Source organism: Mastomys coucha, unplaced genomic scaffold (assembly GCF_008632895.1).
Source record: "Mastomys coucha isolate ucsf_1 unplaced genomic scaffold, UCSF_Mcou_1 pScaffold15, whole genome shotgun sequence".
Classification (NCBI taxonomy): domain Eukaryota; kingdom Metazoa; phylum Chordata; class Mammalia; order Rodentia; family Muridae; genus Mastomys; species Mastomys coucha.
In genome coordinates, this window is record NW_022196897.1 from 97,850,612 (window position 1) to 97,866,701 (window position 16,090).

At 42.4% G+C, this 16,090-nt stretch overlaps 1 protein-coding gene and 1 long non-coding RNA gene across 10 annotated transcripts in view; one reads left to right on the forward strand and one right to left on the reverse strand.

Annotated features, from left to right (window-relative positions):
* LOC116090651 overlaps positions 1–6,972 on the forward strand; it is a 13,024-nt gene extending 6,052 nt beyond the window's left edge. Inside the window, exon 2 of the long non-coding RNA XR_004118763.1 lies at positions 6,393–6,972. This is a non-coding gene — a long non-coding RNA (uncharacterized LOC116090651). The remainder of the gene's footprint in view (positions 1–6,392) is intronic.
* Ryr3 (ryanodine receptor 3) overlaps positions 1–16,090 on the reverse strand; it is a 538,051-nt gene that overhangs the window by 33,142 nt on the left and 488,819 nt on the right. For all 9 annotated transcript variants that reach the window (XM_031371354.1, XM_031371356.1, XM_031371353.1 and 6 more), the window contains 13 exons: positions 14,467–14,598; positions 13,933–14,045; positions 10,982–11,078; positions 9,401–9,507; positions 9,000–9,051; positions 8,031–8,087; positions 6,767–6,866; positions 6,540–6,619; positions 5,071–5,147; positions 2,111–2,184; positions 1,837–1,854; positions 1,334–1,414; positions 476–564 (listed from right to left, as the gene is read on the reverse strand). In XM_031371354.1, coding sequence (XP_031227214.1) covers positions 476–564; positions 1,334–1,414; positions 1,837–1,854; positions 2,111–2,184; positions 5,071–5,147; positions 6,540–6,619; positions 6,767–6,866; positions 8,031–8,087; positions 9,000–9,051; positions 9,401–9,507; positions 10,982–11,078; positions 13,933–14,045; positions 14,467–14,598 — 1,077 coding nt within the window. The remainder of the gene's footprint in view (positions 1–475; positions 565–1,333; positions 1,415–1,836; positions 1,855–2,110; positions 2,185–5,070; positions 5,148–6,539; positions 6,620–6,766; positions 6,867–8,030; positions 8,088–8,999; positions 9,052–9,400; positions 9,508–10,981; positions 11,079–13,932; positions 14,046–14,466; positions 14,599–16,090) is intronic.

The window sequence follows — 16,090 nt, forward strand, 5'->3', positions numbered from 1 at the left end:
AAAAAAGAATAAACTACTAAAATGCTGCAGTGCAGTGGTTCTCAGCCTTCCTAATGCTGTGACGCTTTTATACAGTTTTTCATGTTGTGGTGACCCCCCAGCCAAAAAATTTTCATTGTTACTTCATAACAATTTTCATTGTTACTTCATAAATGCAATTTTGATATTGCTATGAATCATAATGAAAATATCTATTTCCAATTGTCTTAGGTGATATCTGTGAAAGGATCATTTAACTCCCAAAGGGGCTGCAACCCACAGGTTGAGAACTACTGCATAGTGTATCATCTCATTTAGCTATGACATTCAGTAGCTAGGTGTATGAAAATCTTCTTTAGCTTATGATGGTTGGTTTATCAGGATATAATTCCATTGAGGAACATTTGTATCCTGGGTCTCCATGGATCTGCACAGCCATTGTTAACTTGTATAACTGTAGATGAAACATGCCATTGCCTAAAGTCCCCCAACTTACCTGCAAACGCAGAAGGTAGTCCACAGTGCTAATGATGATGTTCACAGTCGTGGTGTTACCCATCTGAGTCCTCAGGAAGTTCTGAAAGTCTGAGAGCACCAGTTCTGGGTCAAAACCTAGGCTCATTACACCAAAGAAAGCCAAGCATCCCTCTTAGCTGAGCTTAGAAGTAGCATACTCTGGCTCAAGTTCTACACAGATAATACAATTGAAGGCTTGCAGATCCTCCTCTCCTCTATGCCCTGCCAACCTGGTGACATCTAAAACAAAATGAGACCCAATAGGTGATGTGAAAGGGCTCGTGATTCAAGGAGTGGTTTAGCTTCGGTGACACTAAACGATAGCAGCCATACGTCTAATGGTCATTTTATATAGCCTCTCTTGTTAAAGACTAAACGAATTGGTATTCTTGGATAGTGAAAGAGAGAGAATGGCCCCCAATAGAATACAGTTTGAATGGTTGGTGACCAGTTAGTGGAACTGTTTGGGAAGGATTAGAGGATGTGGCCTTGTTGAGGGAGGTGTGTCTCTGGGAGTGAGCTTTGAAGTTTAAAAAGCCCATGCCGGGTCCAGTTTCATTCTGTCTTTTCTTGATGCTTTTGGATCAGGATGTAAAGCTCTCAACTACTGCTGCAGCATCATGCCTGTCTGCTTTCCACCATGATGATCATGGGCCAACCCTCTAAAACTGTAAGCAAGCTCCCAAATAAGAGAGCCTTGGTCATGGTGTCTTTGCAGCAATAGGACAGTAACTAAAACAGAAAGCAACTAGTTGAATCAAGCGGAATCCACCGAAATGAATGAGGCTTGTGTATACAAAGGCTGTTTTCCCTTGACAAGTCAGTTGCTGCCACTCACCACTGTTATGTCCTTCACAAAGCAACTGTAGGAATCTAAAGAGATCTTGTGTGAATTCATCATTCTGGAGCACCTTTTCACCTTGAAAACATAATATACACATCAGCATTTGCATGGCTTCTCAACATTTGCATGGTACGTCTTTTGATGCAAATGACTCCAAAAATGACAATAGAGTTTGGAAATGTACCTTTGGATTGCTATTGATAAACTCAGTTAATTGGGAGCCAAGGCTGCAAAGTACACAGCCCCAGCAGTAAACTGTTTAGCCCCAGGACACATCTGTAATAAGAACAGCTAGGACAATGGCAGCCAGTGGCTCACAGCCCATAATAACCCATGCTTTACAGATGGAAGACACTTCTTTAATTAAGCATCAAACTGCTGGGTTAAACTTGACATGCAGCTACCCAACCTAAGATGTGTTTGTACGAAGGCAATTAAATCTATTCTCTTAAGATTTACACACAGGATAGGAACTCAGGGAAGAGACTCACACTTACCACGTTCACGAACAATGACTGTAATGAGAGGAAAAAGAGAAAGTACAAAGTAAGAAACCCATAAATACTATAACAAACTTTCTTCAAATACATCTAACTCCGTGAACGCATCCATCTTGGATGCTGGCCTTAGCAAAGCTGCATATAGAAATGTTTTTTGCTCAAACGGAGCAAATCTTTGCAGATAAAGGAAATAGCATGCAAAGGCTCTGATCAGAAAGAGTTGAAATTTCAATCAGGAAGAGAATGACCTTGGCATTCATTAGTTACTTACGTGTCCCTTCCTCTGTAACCATCCCCAGGCCTTCAGCTTTATTCTGCCTCTCAAACGCATTCAAATCAAGGACACTTTTAGTGGACAAAAGGAAACAAGGTTCAGGGCTAACTGGTTACACTGGGAAAATAGATTACTAATTTGAATGTATCTACTAAGAATATTTTGTCTCATTATCATAAGTAAACCAATATACCTAGCAGCTTGGTTAAAAGCCTGAAGGTCCCTTGGGTTTGTGCCAAGCACTGTAGTTTACAGATGTGATAGCTCATAGTCCTTGTTATATGTATAGAGAGGTGGTGATCATTGTTCAGTTTGAATCCATTTTTTATAGATGAAGACTTGGAAAGCCTTCTCAAATTAGGAAGGCATGAGTTCTTTCTGAGATTTTGTAAGCAGCACCCAATGCTCACCGCCTGCCTTTACTTTCTCTAAAGATCTCTGCGAATTGGAGGAGAGAGCTAGAAACTCTGAAGACTTCAAAGGCCACACCCTTTTTTAGTTCCTGCTTTGTTCAAAAGCTGGTAGCCATTGAGATTAAGCCTTCTGTGCAATGTTTTCCCTAAACTCACAAAAAGTTGGCATTTGTTTTTGTCCCCGTTTTCTCCTACCTTCCTGGCTACAGTCAAGTTTTACTGAAGCTGAGGAACCAAATCACTGTAGGATCCCATTACTTTTAAGGAAAGCTCCTTCTGTTTTCTAAACCCTTTAATTCCTTCTCAGACCTGAAAAGTGTCCTGGAGCATAGAGTTTTATAGAGGTATTGCTCTTAGGGAGGTGTATGGCAGAGCCCACAAAGCCTATAAACATTAGCCTCAATTCTGCGGCTGTTCAGAGGACATGTTGTAAGACTAGAAAAATATTGGCATTCTTTTCCTTTCTTTTTGAGGAGTCATAACTTGGGAATTTTAAGCAGAAAACAATGAAATTTCTATTCCTACCTTTGTTGTTTTACTTTACAGGTTTAAAAAAATATTTTTGTGTATAATTGTTTTCCTGCAAGTTTGTTTATGTACCATGTACATACTTAGTGCCCATGTGAGTCAGATGAGGGTATGGGATCTCCCAAAACTGGAGTTATAGATAGTTTTAAGCTACCATGTGGGCACTGGAAACTGAACCTGGGCTTTCTGCAGAAGCTCCGAAGGCTCTTATCCCACCCTCCTGACATCTCTCCTGGCCCTAGCTTTGTAGATTTCCCAATCTCAGGTTATCCTGCTGTTTTGCTATTTGGATTTTGCTCCGCTGGTTGGGAGATGGGCTAACCTAGGAAAGGGCATATGGACCCAGTTGCTTTGAAGCTTTGATTTTGAATTGGTGCCATACATGTCCAAGTCTCACTTTCTTTTCCCACTGCCTAAGTATTTTACAAGTATATGTTACTTGTATAATAATCAAACCCATTAAAGTATCTTTAAACTTCTGTGAGAAGTCATCCTAAAATTAAGTTATGTCACTTGTCTCTCTGTGCTATCATTATAAATGAATTATAAACAAATTTAGCAGTTTCAATTGCTGTAGCATATTGAGAGAACTCTTGGTGACCTGGTGGAAGTTTCATGAGTAATGTGGAGCTCAGTTTTCTTGATTTTTGTCATCCCTGAGTCCACAGGTATTATTCTATTTGACCCTCAACAAGTCAGGCCTAGCAAGTACATTCTCTTTTCCTGAGAGAGACAATGAACTAATAGACCATTTCAGAAAAAAAAACCAGAACTAAGAATAAGAGATTATGCTGCAGCTCGGATTGTATCCTATTTACCCAATCAAATAAGGTTGGCAAGATTATAACGCCTGTTGAAGGATATCTGTCCTCTAAATTTTCAAGTGGTAGACATCATCTTTTATCTTAACTCTTGATACTTGGAGGCAAATGAGCTAAGTAATTGCAACTTTGGTTTCTTTTAGAATGAGTTTCAGATAATTCACAATACATAGAAAGTTTAGAGAAGGATACTTTTCTTAGAATGTTGGCTCATTTTAAAAATGAGCTAGTGTGGTGGCCTTGCAACTTTTGGTTATCAACCATGATTGGTAGCTTATACAATTAGATAAGATCAACTGATAATTCAATGCTTTGCTATTTAGTCTGTATCAAAATTTCATTCCCATACCAGGATAGACCTCTGTCAAAATAGATGTCAAATATGGGCTTACCAAATACCTATCTAACCTCAAAGGACTGTTAGAGGAAAAGATTACAAGTTGGTTTATGGGTTTAAAGAAAACAGTCATCACTAAGAGTGAGGTATTCCCTACCTTTGCCCTTATTTATTTGGTTTCACTTTTGGGGATATCCATGTTTAAAGAAAAGCTTATAGTATACATTGAGCATAGGAAACAACCTAACATAAGGAAGGAAGGAAGGAAGGAAGGAAGGAAGGAAGGAAGGAAGGAAGGAAGGAAGGGGAGAAGAAGGGAAGGAGGGAAGGAGGGAAGGAGGGAGGGAAAGAAAGAAGGAAGAAAGGAAGGAAAGGAGAGAAGGAAAGAGGGAGGGAAGGAGGGAGGAAGGAAAGGAGGAGAGGAGGGAGGGAAGGAGGGAGGGAAGGAAAGAAGAAAGGAAGGAGGGAAGGAAAGAAGGAGGAAAAGAAGTAGGGAGGGAAGGAAGGAGGGAAAGAAGGAAGGAGAGGAGGAGGGAAGGGAGGTAGGTAAGGAAGAAGTGAGGGAGGGAAGGAAGGGGAGGGAAGGAGGAAGAAAAAGGGAGGAGGAGGAAAGGAGAGTAGGGGAAGGGAGGAAGGGACTGAGAGACCACAGCACTAAGGGAGACTGATATTTCTTCTCTTGATGCTTTTTAATCTAATCCTGAATGCTAGGGAACAATATCCATCTCCTTGGATTTTAAGGTAGGTGATCCCTGAATCTTCTCCACAATTCCATGGCCACCTAGCTGATTTTGTATACTTCTCTTTTCTCTTGAATTGTGAAGTTTTAAGAATGGTGAGTAGTTTCTCCATATTTACCTGCAAGATTGCATAAGACCAGAAAGGCTTTGAAAGAATCCAGCATCTTTTTTCTCCTTTAAGTAATCTAGCATTTTCTGCAAAGAAGACACAGTTTAGAGGGAAGCAATAAAAACTGTCACAATTGATGATCTTCCTAATTCCAGTGGAGAAACAGCAAATGCCCTGCCACAGAAGCATACCGAAGCAGACTCTTGGAGGCATATCAGAAGCACTGGTGTAGTTAAGAAAATATAAGGTCTGTCCTCAAGGTTTAGGGAGCACCTCAGCAGGGGCTAAGAGGTTGTAAGAGCAAGAGGACCAGGATGTCAGCTGAGAGATGGTCTCCTCTCTCTCTAGTACAGGGAAGCTACACACATGACATCGCAACAACGGGTTGCCTAAACAAGGCCTGAACAACACCAGATTGCCAGTCTGGTTTGGGTAAACCTTAGAAGGTCTCATTCCTAGAAGAAGAGCTGCAGTTAATGACCACAGGCGTTAATGATGGAGAACCAACCTTTCCCAAGGATGAGTTCCTTGATAGATTATCCAATACTAAGTGGCCAGCATACTTTTGAGCCACCCTAAATGGATTCAGAAGGTTATAGTTATGTGCTTATGTGAATGCATACAAGTAACAATAATAATTAAAGAAGTGAGTCAAGCCATCTACTTGGGGATTCAGATTCTACTGTATTAAGGTTCATTCATTTCACCATTTCAGGACAGTATAGTAAACTTTTGACATTTGTGAGTTTATTGTTACCAGTTCTAATTCAGATACTGACTGACCAGCAGTTCTCAATACTGACTGTCTCACTTAATGCTCATTGGAGGATTGGAGTATTTTATTTTGTACTCTGAGAAATTAAATACGGGGTAAGCAAGTGTTTTGTCACTGAGCTGGATCTCTGAATGTTGATTTTATGAGACAGAAGTTTACTCACTATATAGCCCGAGCTTGCTATGAACTCAAAATCTCCCTGCCTGATCTTTTCAAATACTTTACTTGTATTGCCTACTGCAATAACTTCAGCCTTTACAGCAAAATCAGGCATTGCCAGCAATCCGTAAGTAACTGTTTAATGAATAAAGAATAATCAAATGGATAATGGCTGTGAATTACTGTGTTTTCTCACGGTAAGGCAGTTCACAGGTTAAAATGCTGAAATAAATACCAGAGGCTTCAGAAACATCCTCGGAGTCTTTACAATTCTGCAGAAAATCTGAGGGGAAATGCAATGTTTTGTTCCTTTAATCCTAGGCTTTAACAAAAACCTCTTTGTTAAGTACACAGTTTCATGTAGACTCGTGGCTATTGTTTTTATCTGTGTTCCCAGCTACTCGGACATAATTGGCCACTAAGGACAAACACCAGCCAAGCAACTGTGGGTAGCCTTCTCGGAGCAAATTAAACCTCATCAATGAGAACTGTCAAGTAGAAGTACCCCAGGACCTCCTCGCCATCTCCCTTGATGCTGGATTACCTGCTGCACACCAGCATTGCCTCCGTTCAGAATGGCGATCCCCAGCTTCAGTGTCTCAACCACCATGGGGCTCATCTCACCTGTCAAGGTGAAGATTTGATTAAGTTACCATGGAAAGAGGTGGTCCGTCATACCTACTGGGCCTTCTCCAGTCTTGCTAATGTGACTTGAGGTCTGGGTGTGCTAGCTCTGTGGCAGTTACCTAGGGTCTACCTAGAAACAGTCACCTTTGCTGGCACTTATCATCTGAAGGACCATCTCTGCAGCACCACGCTCGTGCAGCCTTGCTTGCTGATACAGTGTTTTTTGCTTCTCCATCTCCTTCTCCTAGGAAAAGAAGTCATATGGAAAGATTTGCTCTCAGCCCCTTCAGTGTACTCAGCTGTACCGTCTGCTAATGTTCCCCTTGAGTAAATGCAACACGGTAAAGTGAGTTGAGAGTGAATCTTTAGGAGCACGGGGAAGGCAAGCACATCATTCTGGGTAACGCAAATCTCTACATTTTATTTCCAGATATAACCTACCTTCCTCAAAAGATATACCCATGATTCACTCACCCTGTAATGATTGGTTTTCCACTCTTTATGTTGATAGGTAATATAGTGTTTTCACCTTTGATATTATAAAGAAACCTATGATGATTATTATTTTTTGAAGTACAGATAAAGGATATTCATTCAATGTGGCCGTATTGGGAAGAGGAGCAGGAAGATCTAGTAAGCCTTCTCCGTCTTAGTCTTTGGGGTCCTAGCATTAGGCTAACTAAGCCATGCATGTCAAGCTCTGGACAGTCCACTGCTGCTGTCCAAGCTCCAGTCTCTCCTGCAAGGCCACCTGACAAGCTCTAAGTCTTTCTCTTGGCTGCCTCCAGGGCTCTAGCTTTTCCATCTCCAGCATGAGCTTCCTTGGAAGCCAAGATGTAGATGTTCTTATTTCTAATATTCTGTTACACAGGAAACATGCTTGGGGGCCACTTGAATACATTTGTCTGAATGTAAGAAATGTCTGAGCATTTAGACTGCAAACGTGCTCTGTCATGGCTGGTTACCAGAACTGTAACTGCCTGCATTCACTTTATTATATTTTGGGGTAGTTTGCCTATCAAAGAGCATAGGAACCTAAAATTGTGCAATTTTAGGAGTTTGGGGCTTCAATACTGCCTTAAATAAAGCTACTATCAGCCTAGACTAGCGTAGATGATCCCGATGTCTTTTCGTTTTCATTGTTGGGTTTTTTAAATTTGGCCTTCTATCACCCCTATTACTGCAGCATCTGGGAAGTAGAGCATTTGCCATCAGAACAAACCTAGTTGGGAGTGGACATTGCTGATGCTTGTCAGTCACACAGGCAGATGGCAGAGCCATGGCTAGACTTGCTGATTCAGATATAGCAGCAGCACAATGAGTCTCGTAAGCAAATGGCAGTTACCATTCTAAAGCCCTAACTGATAGGCCAGCAAGGGCCTTGGTTCTAATCTTTACGAAAACTCACTTCAAATGTTTTTTCCTTGTCTTCCTCTTCTTCTTCATCCTCACCACTCTGACAGCTCTGGGTTCCATGGAGCAGGGAAAGGAGGAGACAGAAAACTAAGTTATGGGGGAGTCTAATGAGCACAGCTCTTCGACAATGTTTTGCAAGGGCAGGGAGCAGACTATTATTCACAGACTCCTCAGGACCTCAGCACCTTGTAAAACGAGGAACATTTTGATCATTACATGGGAACATTCTACTTTAAATGCCATTTCTGCAGTTACCAAGGGGTTAAGGAACAAGACAGAACAGGGAGCTCACTTAGCCAATGTGACCTGTTTTAAGTACAGACATGAATTTCCTTCTCTGGAAAAGTTTTGATGTAGATGAGAACCAAGGAATGTAAGGAGTTGTCCTTGTTAAGGCAAATACCAGGGCCATGATAATAAGATTGGACTACCAAGGATGTAGGCCTTAAGTTATGTCTGTGTACTGGGGCCGTGAGATAGATAACATAGAACAAAGAAATACCAGTTCCCTGTTTGCCAACATATTCTGTCTTTCTGAATGCCTTTCTATCTGAGGACAGTTTCCTATGTGTATTCAGTATTCCAGAGTTTGTGAAACTCCTGGTGGCAATTCCTTCAGTTACTGTGGCTTCTCAAGAACATTGGGACCCCTTTTCTAGGGTCCAGCATGTTTCCTTTGTCTGCACCTGGACTGAAGTAGCTGACCTCTCCTGATCTCAGAGGATGCAGATAGTCTGTGCACCTAAGCCCATCTACCTAGTATTAGAACTGTTCCATGAATCCAGCCACAGGCAGTCACTATATCTACAAAGTCTCAAGGTGTCACACTTATGGTGCGAGAGCTGTGTGATACCTAGAACCTCTCATGACCAAGCGCCAGCCCTGCTGTTCACATGATAATTTTACATGTCCAAGAGATCTAAAGAAAGATTGTGACAGAGTGCTAGAAACCCAGGTATACCTTGGCCATCATGCTGGAATAGGAAGTGTACAATGGATCATCTTCCAATTTGCTGGAAATAACAGAGAAAATATTTAGCGAGATATTTTTGGAGTCAACAAAAGAACAAACAACCACCCAGAAACCATTCCAGTTAAATGTACCAGTGAACTAATCAGATAGTTTGGCTTGAAAAAGCTGAGTCAGTATTGGCTTGACATGAAATTTAAGAGTAAAGTCAGAATTTTAAGCTGCTTAATCTTTAGTCTGTCTTCTATTGTGATGAGAAGTCTGTCCTCTAATGTTTCCTGGTGGCTGTTAGAGAGAGGCTCTCAGTTCTGACATTCTTCATACTCTTTGCTGCCCACTGTGACTGAGCACCATCCCTGGCCTGGGGGAAGAACCCCCCGAGTGATGCTGACCTCTTCTCTGTGAGTGCATTGCGGCTAAAGTGCAGAATGATCTGGTGAAGCGGGTCAGGTTGCTTTTCTGTCTCCTCTTCTTCCTCATCTTCAACCCTGGGAGATTTCTACACAGAGTAACATAGACAGATTTTAGGCACAGATTCCAGCAGGCACCACACAGATGCATGCGAACAAAGGGAAGGCAAAGTGCAAGGCACAGAGAGGCATCAGTCTGGAAGCAGAGAACAAGCTCTCGACCAGATGCTTATTTCAAGGTAGGAGTCCTAAGGATGCAAGGTTGGTACAGACAGACACATTTCCCCCAGCCAATCAAAGACACATTCCAATGTTAAATTAACTGAAATAAAAGAAAGCAAATGGCTGACCACAGGGAATGAACTACAAAACTCCCATGCAAGTTCTGGGCACCCTAGTTCAGGAGGGAAACTCCACTGTCGCTTTTGAAACTGAGTCCCTCTGGACAATACATGGGATTTCTTCTGGAGAGCAGGCTAGAGATAGAAGTGAGGCAAAAATCACGAATCTCTGGGACTTATGTGGGGACCAGTTGTATTATTCTAGATTTAAAAAAAAAATAGCTTCACACTAAACTTTGCATTGTTGTGCAAAGCTGCTATTTAGGAGTCCCTTCTCTGTCTTTATAGGAAGGAAACCAGCAGCTGGTGTTAGCGGCAACAGTAACATTTTCTGTCAGAGCCCTTCAGTGGGGTCCCGGGTAGGGGGTAAGGGTGGGGTGGGGTTGGCAGGGGAGGTGGTACTTGGTGAGTATGTGAGATCTGCAGCGGCTATGAGAATGGTTGACAGTGGAGAGCCTGCCTGCCTCCCTGCCAGCTTCACACCAATCAGGAAAGTGGGGAAACAAAGACAGAGCCTTTCTTACCAACAGGACTATATGGGAAAGCAAGGGACTTAGAAACAAAGAGAAGGAGAAAGGGCAAGAGAGGTTTAAAAGGAAAAAGGGAGAGAGGAGGCAAAGAGCCAGGACAACAGGGGGAGACAGAAAGGAAAGAATGAATGAAAAACAGGACAGGATTAGCACGGAGAGCAAATGAGAAACGGGAGTGGTGAGGAGAAAAGAGAGCCACACACTGGCCAGAGAAGAGTAGGGAGGACTTATGCCGACTCCCCTCCCCAGAAACAGGATGAGGCTGCTTCTTTGTGTTCCACTCCGAGGGGTTTCAGAATAGGGACAGTGCATGGCAGATTTCTGAAGGACCGACCCAGGAAGGTTACATGTAGGAAAGAAGGCAGAGCTATTATTATGGATGTGGGGGGTCTTAGCAAGAGGTAAGCAGGACAGGGGGCCCTCCTGCAACAGATGCTGCTCAGAACTTAACTTGGCATGACATCCCCAAGACATAGCTGTGCAACTCAAGAAACGTTAGTTGTTAGTGATGATGGTGCTTCTAATTGAAGTTTCATCCTCTGGCTCTTAGGACCACTGACAACATCGTCCTGAGGATTCACACAGTGACTTCTTTTCCAATTGACTCTCTGTGGATGCTAGACTCTCAGACACAAACACAAAAACCAAACCCATCCACACCCAGATCTGCTCCCAGGGCATTCAGTACTTACAGCCAAATCCTGTACTAGTTTCTCTTCAAAGGAATACGCCTCTGTTTCTATCCAAAATCTCTGATAGCCATGGAGGAAGAGGTTAATAGAGCGGTGCCTGAGTGGAAGGGGTAAGAGGAGGGGGGGTCAAGAGAGTTGTGGAACTTGTTATTTTAGGTTGGGTGGTTAGTGGTTAGTAAGCAGGACAGAGTTTTTGTACAATTCTCATCTTCTGATTGGTCAGGGCAGTCAGTAGCTCATATTGTACCCTATAACTAGGTAATTCATAAATACTGGAGTACCTTCTGAGTACTATAGTCAGAGCAAGACACAGCATCCCCATTTAGTTTTACGGGGTCTTTTATCACATTGCCGTTCTACTGAGAAATAGCTAATCAGATCAAATTGGAAAATATTTGCTTCAGGTAGCAATTTAGTCATTCCTTTAGATCGGCCATCTGTTCAGGTAATACAGTTGAAATCGTGTTGTTGTAGCATTTGAAACTAAATGCTTAACTGCAGCTTTCCTACCTTTCTCTGTTCATGGAACAGCTCAGCAAGGGGCTCCAGCATTTACTCAGGAAGGCAAGAGCTGGGCATGCTGTGCCAAGAGCATGCCTCCTGTGTACCTCTGAGAGCCTGGCTCATGCCACTTCCTATAAGCCAGGACTGACTTCCTGGAAAGTTAGTCACAGAAGCACAGCTATGTGCTATGGTCGGTCATGGTAAGACAGGCCAAGAGTGAAGAAAAGGACAAGAGTGGCTATTAAGTGTTTTGGTAGAACCAAAACCTTGCTATCTCTCAGTAAAGTCTGACCAATCAGAATTTTACTTCTAAAAAAAAATTGTACAAATGTATATTCTTATGGCAACATTAACTCATGGCCAAGAACGAGGCATGTGCAGAGAATGAGCATGTGTCTCTTAGGTTACATTACCATTAAAATGGGAATTAGTCTGTCATACTGAGCTTTTTCATTAACCTTTTCCAGCCAAACACGTTGGAAGGTGATCAGGAAGAAATTGTTAATTTTGTGTCTGGAGAAAAGCATACAGGGTTTTCTTTGAAACACCAACACTGGAGAAACAGCATCTCTAGAATCAGATACACCCTTTTTTTTTTTTTGCCTTTTTGTCTGGAAGATTCCATGGAGCTTAGACCATCACAAGGTAGGGAAAATCTGCCTCCGTTGTCACCTCCCCAGTGAGCTGGCTGCTACAAAACTGCCCTGCTGTCTTCATGCTAGAAAGGGTCCCCGAGCAACTGGCTCAAGTACAACATGCCTCTTTACAGAGATTTCTTAAACTTATTCTGGCATATATAGGTATAGGAATACTGCAGGAACACCCAGAGAGAAAGAGATGGTACCAATATCATTTTTAACAAACTTGGTTTTTTGAGAAGGATAATTTCTGTGTGCGTACCTGGCCTGGCCCTAGAGAGGTGTGTTTAGAGCTTACTTCTTCAAGGTACACCCTCAGGCAGGAGGTCTAACAGAGAGGGTAGCGAAGGTTTTCTGGTATTTTCATCATTTCCATAAATGACTATCAACTTCACTTTTCTTCGGGAGCTTCATTATCCTATGCACCTAAGGCTGATTTCCATTTTCATTTTTTTCAGTCATGAGTTCTACTTGATTTTTCCTGTTGCTTTATTCCCTTCCAAATAAAGCAAATCTATTTACCTGGGAGGGACCCTGTGGGACAGGTGTATATCTCAGAAGCTAGGATTGCCTCATCTTCAAAGACCCTAGATGGGACACCTCCTTGGTTCAGGGAAGGTACAGGATCTCTCCAGTCTATCTTTGAAGAAGGAAGTTATCTTATCACCAGACATGCAGATCAAGTCCTAGTAGTGAGTATGACTATGGTATAGCTCTGCCATGCCCTCCAAAGGCCCTGCATTAAAGGTATCAGTCACTTCGGTTCCTGGGAAGTGGTGGACCCTTTACAAAGTGAAGTCCAGTGGTAGGAAGTAAGGGACACACCCTTAAAGGGGCTTTTAGGATCATGTTCTACTCCCTCTTTCTGCTTTCTTGCCTCTGTGAGGTGAGGAACGTTTCTCTATGCCACACTCATTGCCATGATGTTCTGCCTCACCACAGATTGAAACGATGCCACCGTGCCTGTGAAACTACGAACCAAAATAAACCTTTCTTTAAGTTGATTTGCCTCAAGTGTTTTGTGGTAGTGGAAATCTTACTAACAGAAGTTCCCTATTTTGATAGAAGATATGCTACACAGTTTGAGGAAAAAGCAAAAACTAATCCCTCTACCCAAACCACATAATATTTATTTCAAAGTACTAAAGACCAAGATAAGAACTTTGTGCTGCTCACTAGCCTCTGGGTCTCTCTAGCCTTTCTTCCTCTTTTTGTTTTTAGACAAAGAGCCCAGGCTAGTTTCACATTCATGATCCTCATGCACCTGCTGAGGGTTGGAGTTACAGGCATGTGCCACCACATCTGGCTACCCCTTTCTTCATCTTGATGGGGAATATACTGTGATGAAGGATTTTTTAAAATTAATTAATTAATTGGTTAATTAATTTTTTTTTTTTTTTTTTTTTTTTTTTTTTTTGCCTCTGATGAAGAATAGTAAATTTTGTCATTTCACCTAGTGCCTGAGCAGGGAAATGAGGAAGTTTAGGCTAAGGCATTTTAGAAAACAGTTCCCATTCCCAGAGTCCTTTATGTTCTCACAAAGGCCCCTATCTCAGCAGAAGCAGAGAGCCTCATTGTGTGTTGTCGGGAGGCTGAGAAGGCCCAGGATGAGGCATCCTCACCTGCCTCCATACTCACCTTGACTATTTAGTAAGGCCATTATACAATGTAGTCTGGAAGACACCATAAGCCAAGGACCTCCTTCCTATTGTTAGGATCAAGCTGACCATAAGAGGTCAACTGTAGGAGGATGCTTTGAGAATTCCTATCTTGGGCTCACCTGGCAGACAACAATGATGGAGAACCTACCTGGGCAGATTGTAGAGGGGAGCCATCCTGAAACAGGCCACCACTGCCCGTTTCCGTTGCTTTGACAACAATTTGTGCCATACAGCCTTTTTGGACCTCAAAGGCTGCTCCACCTAAGAAGAAATCACATGAGCAGGCACACAGTAGGCCAATCTGAGTGGCAGACTGAGTAGCTCAGACAATTAACTCTGCAATAATATTGGTTTTGCAACTGAAGTTAGCAAAAATGTCCCTAGCAGTCATTCTTGTGTGACGGTCCTAGGTTTTCTTCATTTTCCCAAATGCCACTAGATATGGATTGCAGTTTTACAAATGGCAAAGAGCTGTCATAAGTCTTTTGAATTCATACCAAGAAGTCATAAAAACCACAAGGGAAAGCTGAAGGGGCTATATCTATGAGGCACCAGGCAACATTTGGGGATGATGGGGGATAACCTCCAATGGCTGCCTTCTGCCTGTGCCTGAGCACAGGGAAGAAGTTTCTATCCTCTAGGGCAGTCTTGCTGACACACTCCTCAGAGCAAACAGCCATACCTGCTCCAGGTGGAAGAGAGCCGCTGAAATCCTCTGCACCCGCTCCACTGTCTTTTCTGGATTAGAAGGCTCTTCATTCCTCAGAATGTCTTTGTAGAGGTTCAGTTGCCATTTCACAGCTGGGTCATCAGACTGAAAGTTGAAGCACATCCATGAGATGAGCAATTTCCGTGCCTCTTGTGCTAAGAAAAACTTTTAGTCCTACCAGGGTTCCATATAATAAGACTCATTTTTATTATACTTTCCTTTCTCCCTTCTTCCCCTTTCCATTCCCTCCCTCCCTTATATTAAAAAAATATTATGCTGTTATTTATGTATATGTGTGTCTAACTCTGAGCATATGACACATGTGTCTGGGTGCTTGTGGATGCCAGAAGAGGGGGCTGGATTCCCTGGAGTTGGAGTTACAAGTAGTTGTGAACTGTGTAACATGGGTGCTGGGAACTGAACTTGTGTATTCTGGAAGAGCAGCAGGTACTTTTAACCGATGAGCTATGTCTCCTGCCCCACTCCTTCTTTCTTAAGCCTACAACATATAGATGCAATACATGAACTTCATGGTCCCCATCCCTTTACCACTTTGTGGATGATTTTTGTAAAGCAATCTTCCGATTTCACGATTCTGTGTTCAGTTATGCCTACCTTGTATCTTATGCCTATACATTAAGGTTTAAATTTAGGGAGTATTATTTGTATAGTCCTTATGCTATTTTTTTAAAATCAAACCTATTTCCCTCATCTTTAAGAATAACATTCTGATTAATTTTTTTGTGGATTCTATTGCTTCCTTCGTCTGCTAAATTTTTTAAAACTGTATTTTTTGCATTTAAATTTCTTTCTGTTAGTTTCTTATTGCTTATAGCATTTCCTTACATGCTTTGAATCTTTTGAGTCTATTTTGAGGAACAGTTTCATTTACTTTTCACCACATTTTAGTAAGAGACCCTCCAAGTGGTTTCACTGTTGTCTCTGAAGGAGATTCATGAGCTTCTCTGGCATGAGGCTAATTTTGTTCAAGTCTCACACCCTGAACTCCAGCCCTAAGGCAGGCATCTGACTGAAGCACCCAGAGTGCTCTCCAGGTTTCCCCCAGTGACAGGGCAAGATAGTGCAGTCTCCTCCATCTTGAATTCTTGCTGAGGACATTTCAGGTTTAACCAGAATTTGATCTCCTTGATAAAGGATCCCATGGAAAACTACCCAACTTTATTCTAGGAACCCAAGGTCAAGATGTCCTAGCTAACTTCTTAGCTTTGGTTGAACTTCCTGTTTGTGTGGCACCCCCTGCAGCTAACCACTTACCTTAGCTTCCCTCCTTGCTTCAAACAGCCTGCCTCTGCAAAGCTCCCTGCAGCTGCTGAGGCAGATGCCAGGACCGGGCTTTTGCTTTTTCAAACCCTGTGTGCTGGGCACTTGAAGCCACCTCAAGGTCCTTGAACACTTGGGTGTGATTCCAGCAGTCTGGAATAAAGACTTTCAATTGACAAGACACTGTGTCGGAGTGGTCTCTGGTGAGCTCCCTGTTAGATTCCCACTGTCAAGATTTAGAGCATCTTCAGTACCTGACTAATACAGATGTAGAGGCTCACAGCTATCCATTGAACTGAGTACAGGGTCCCCAATG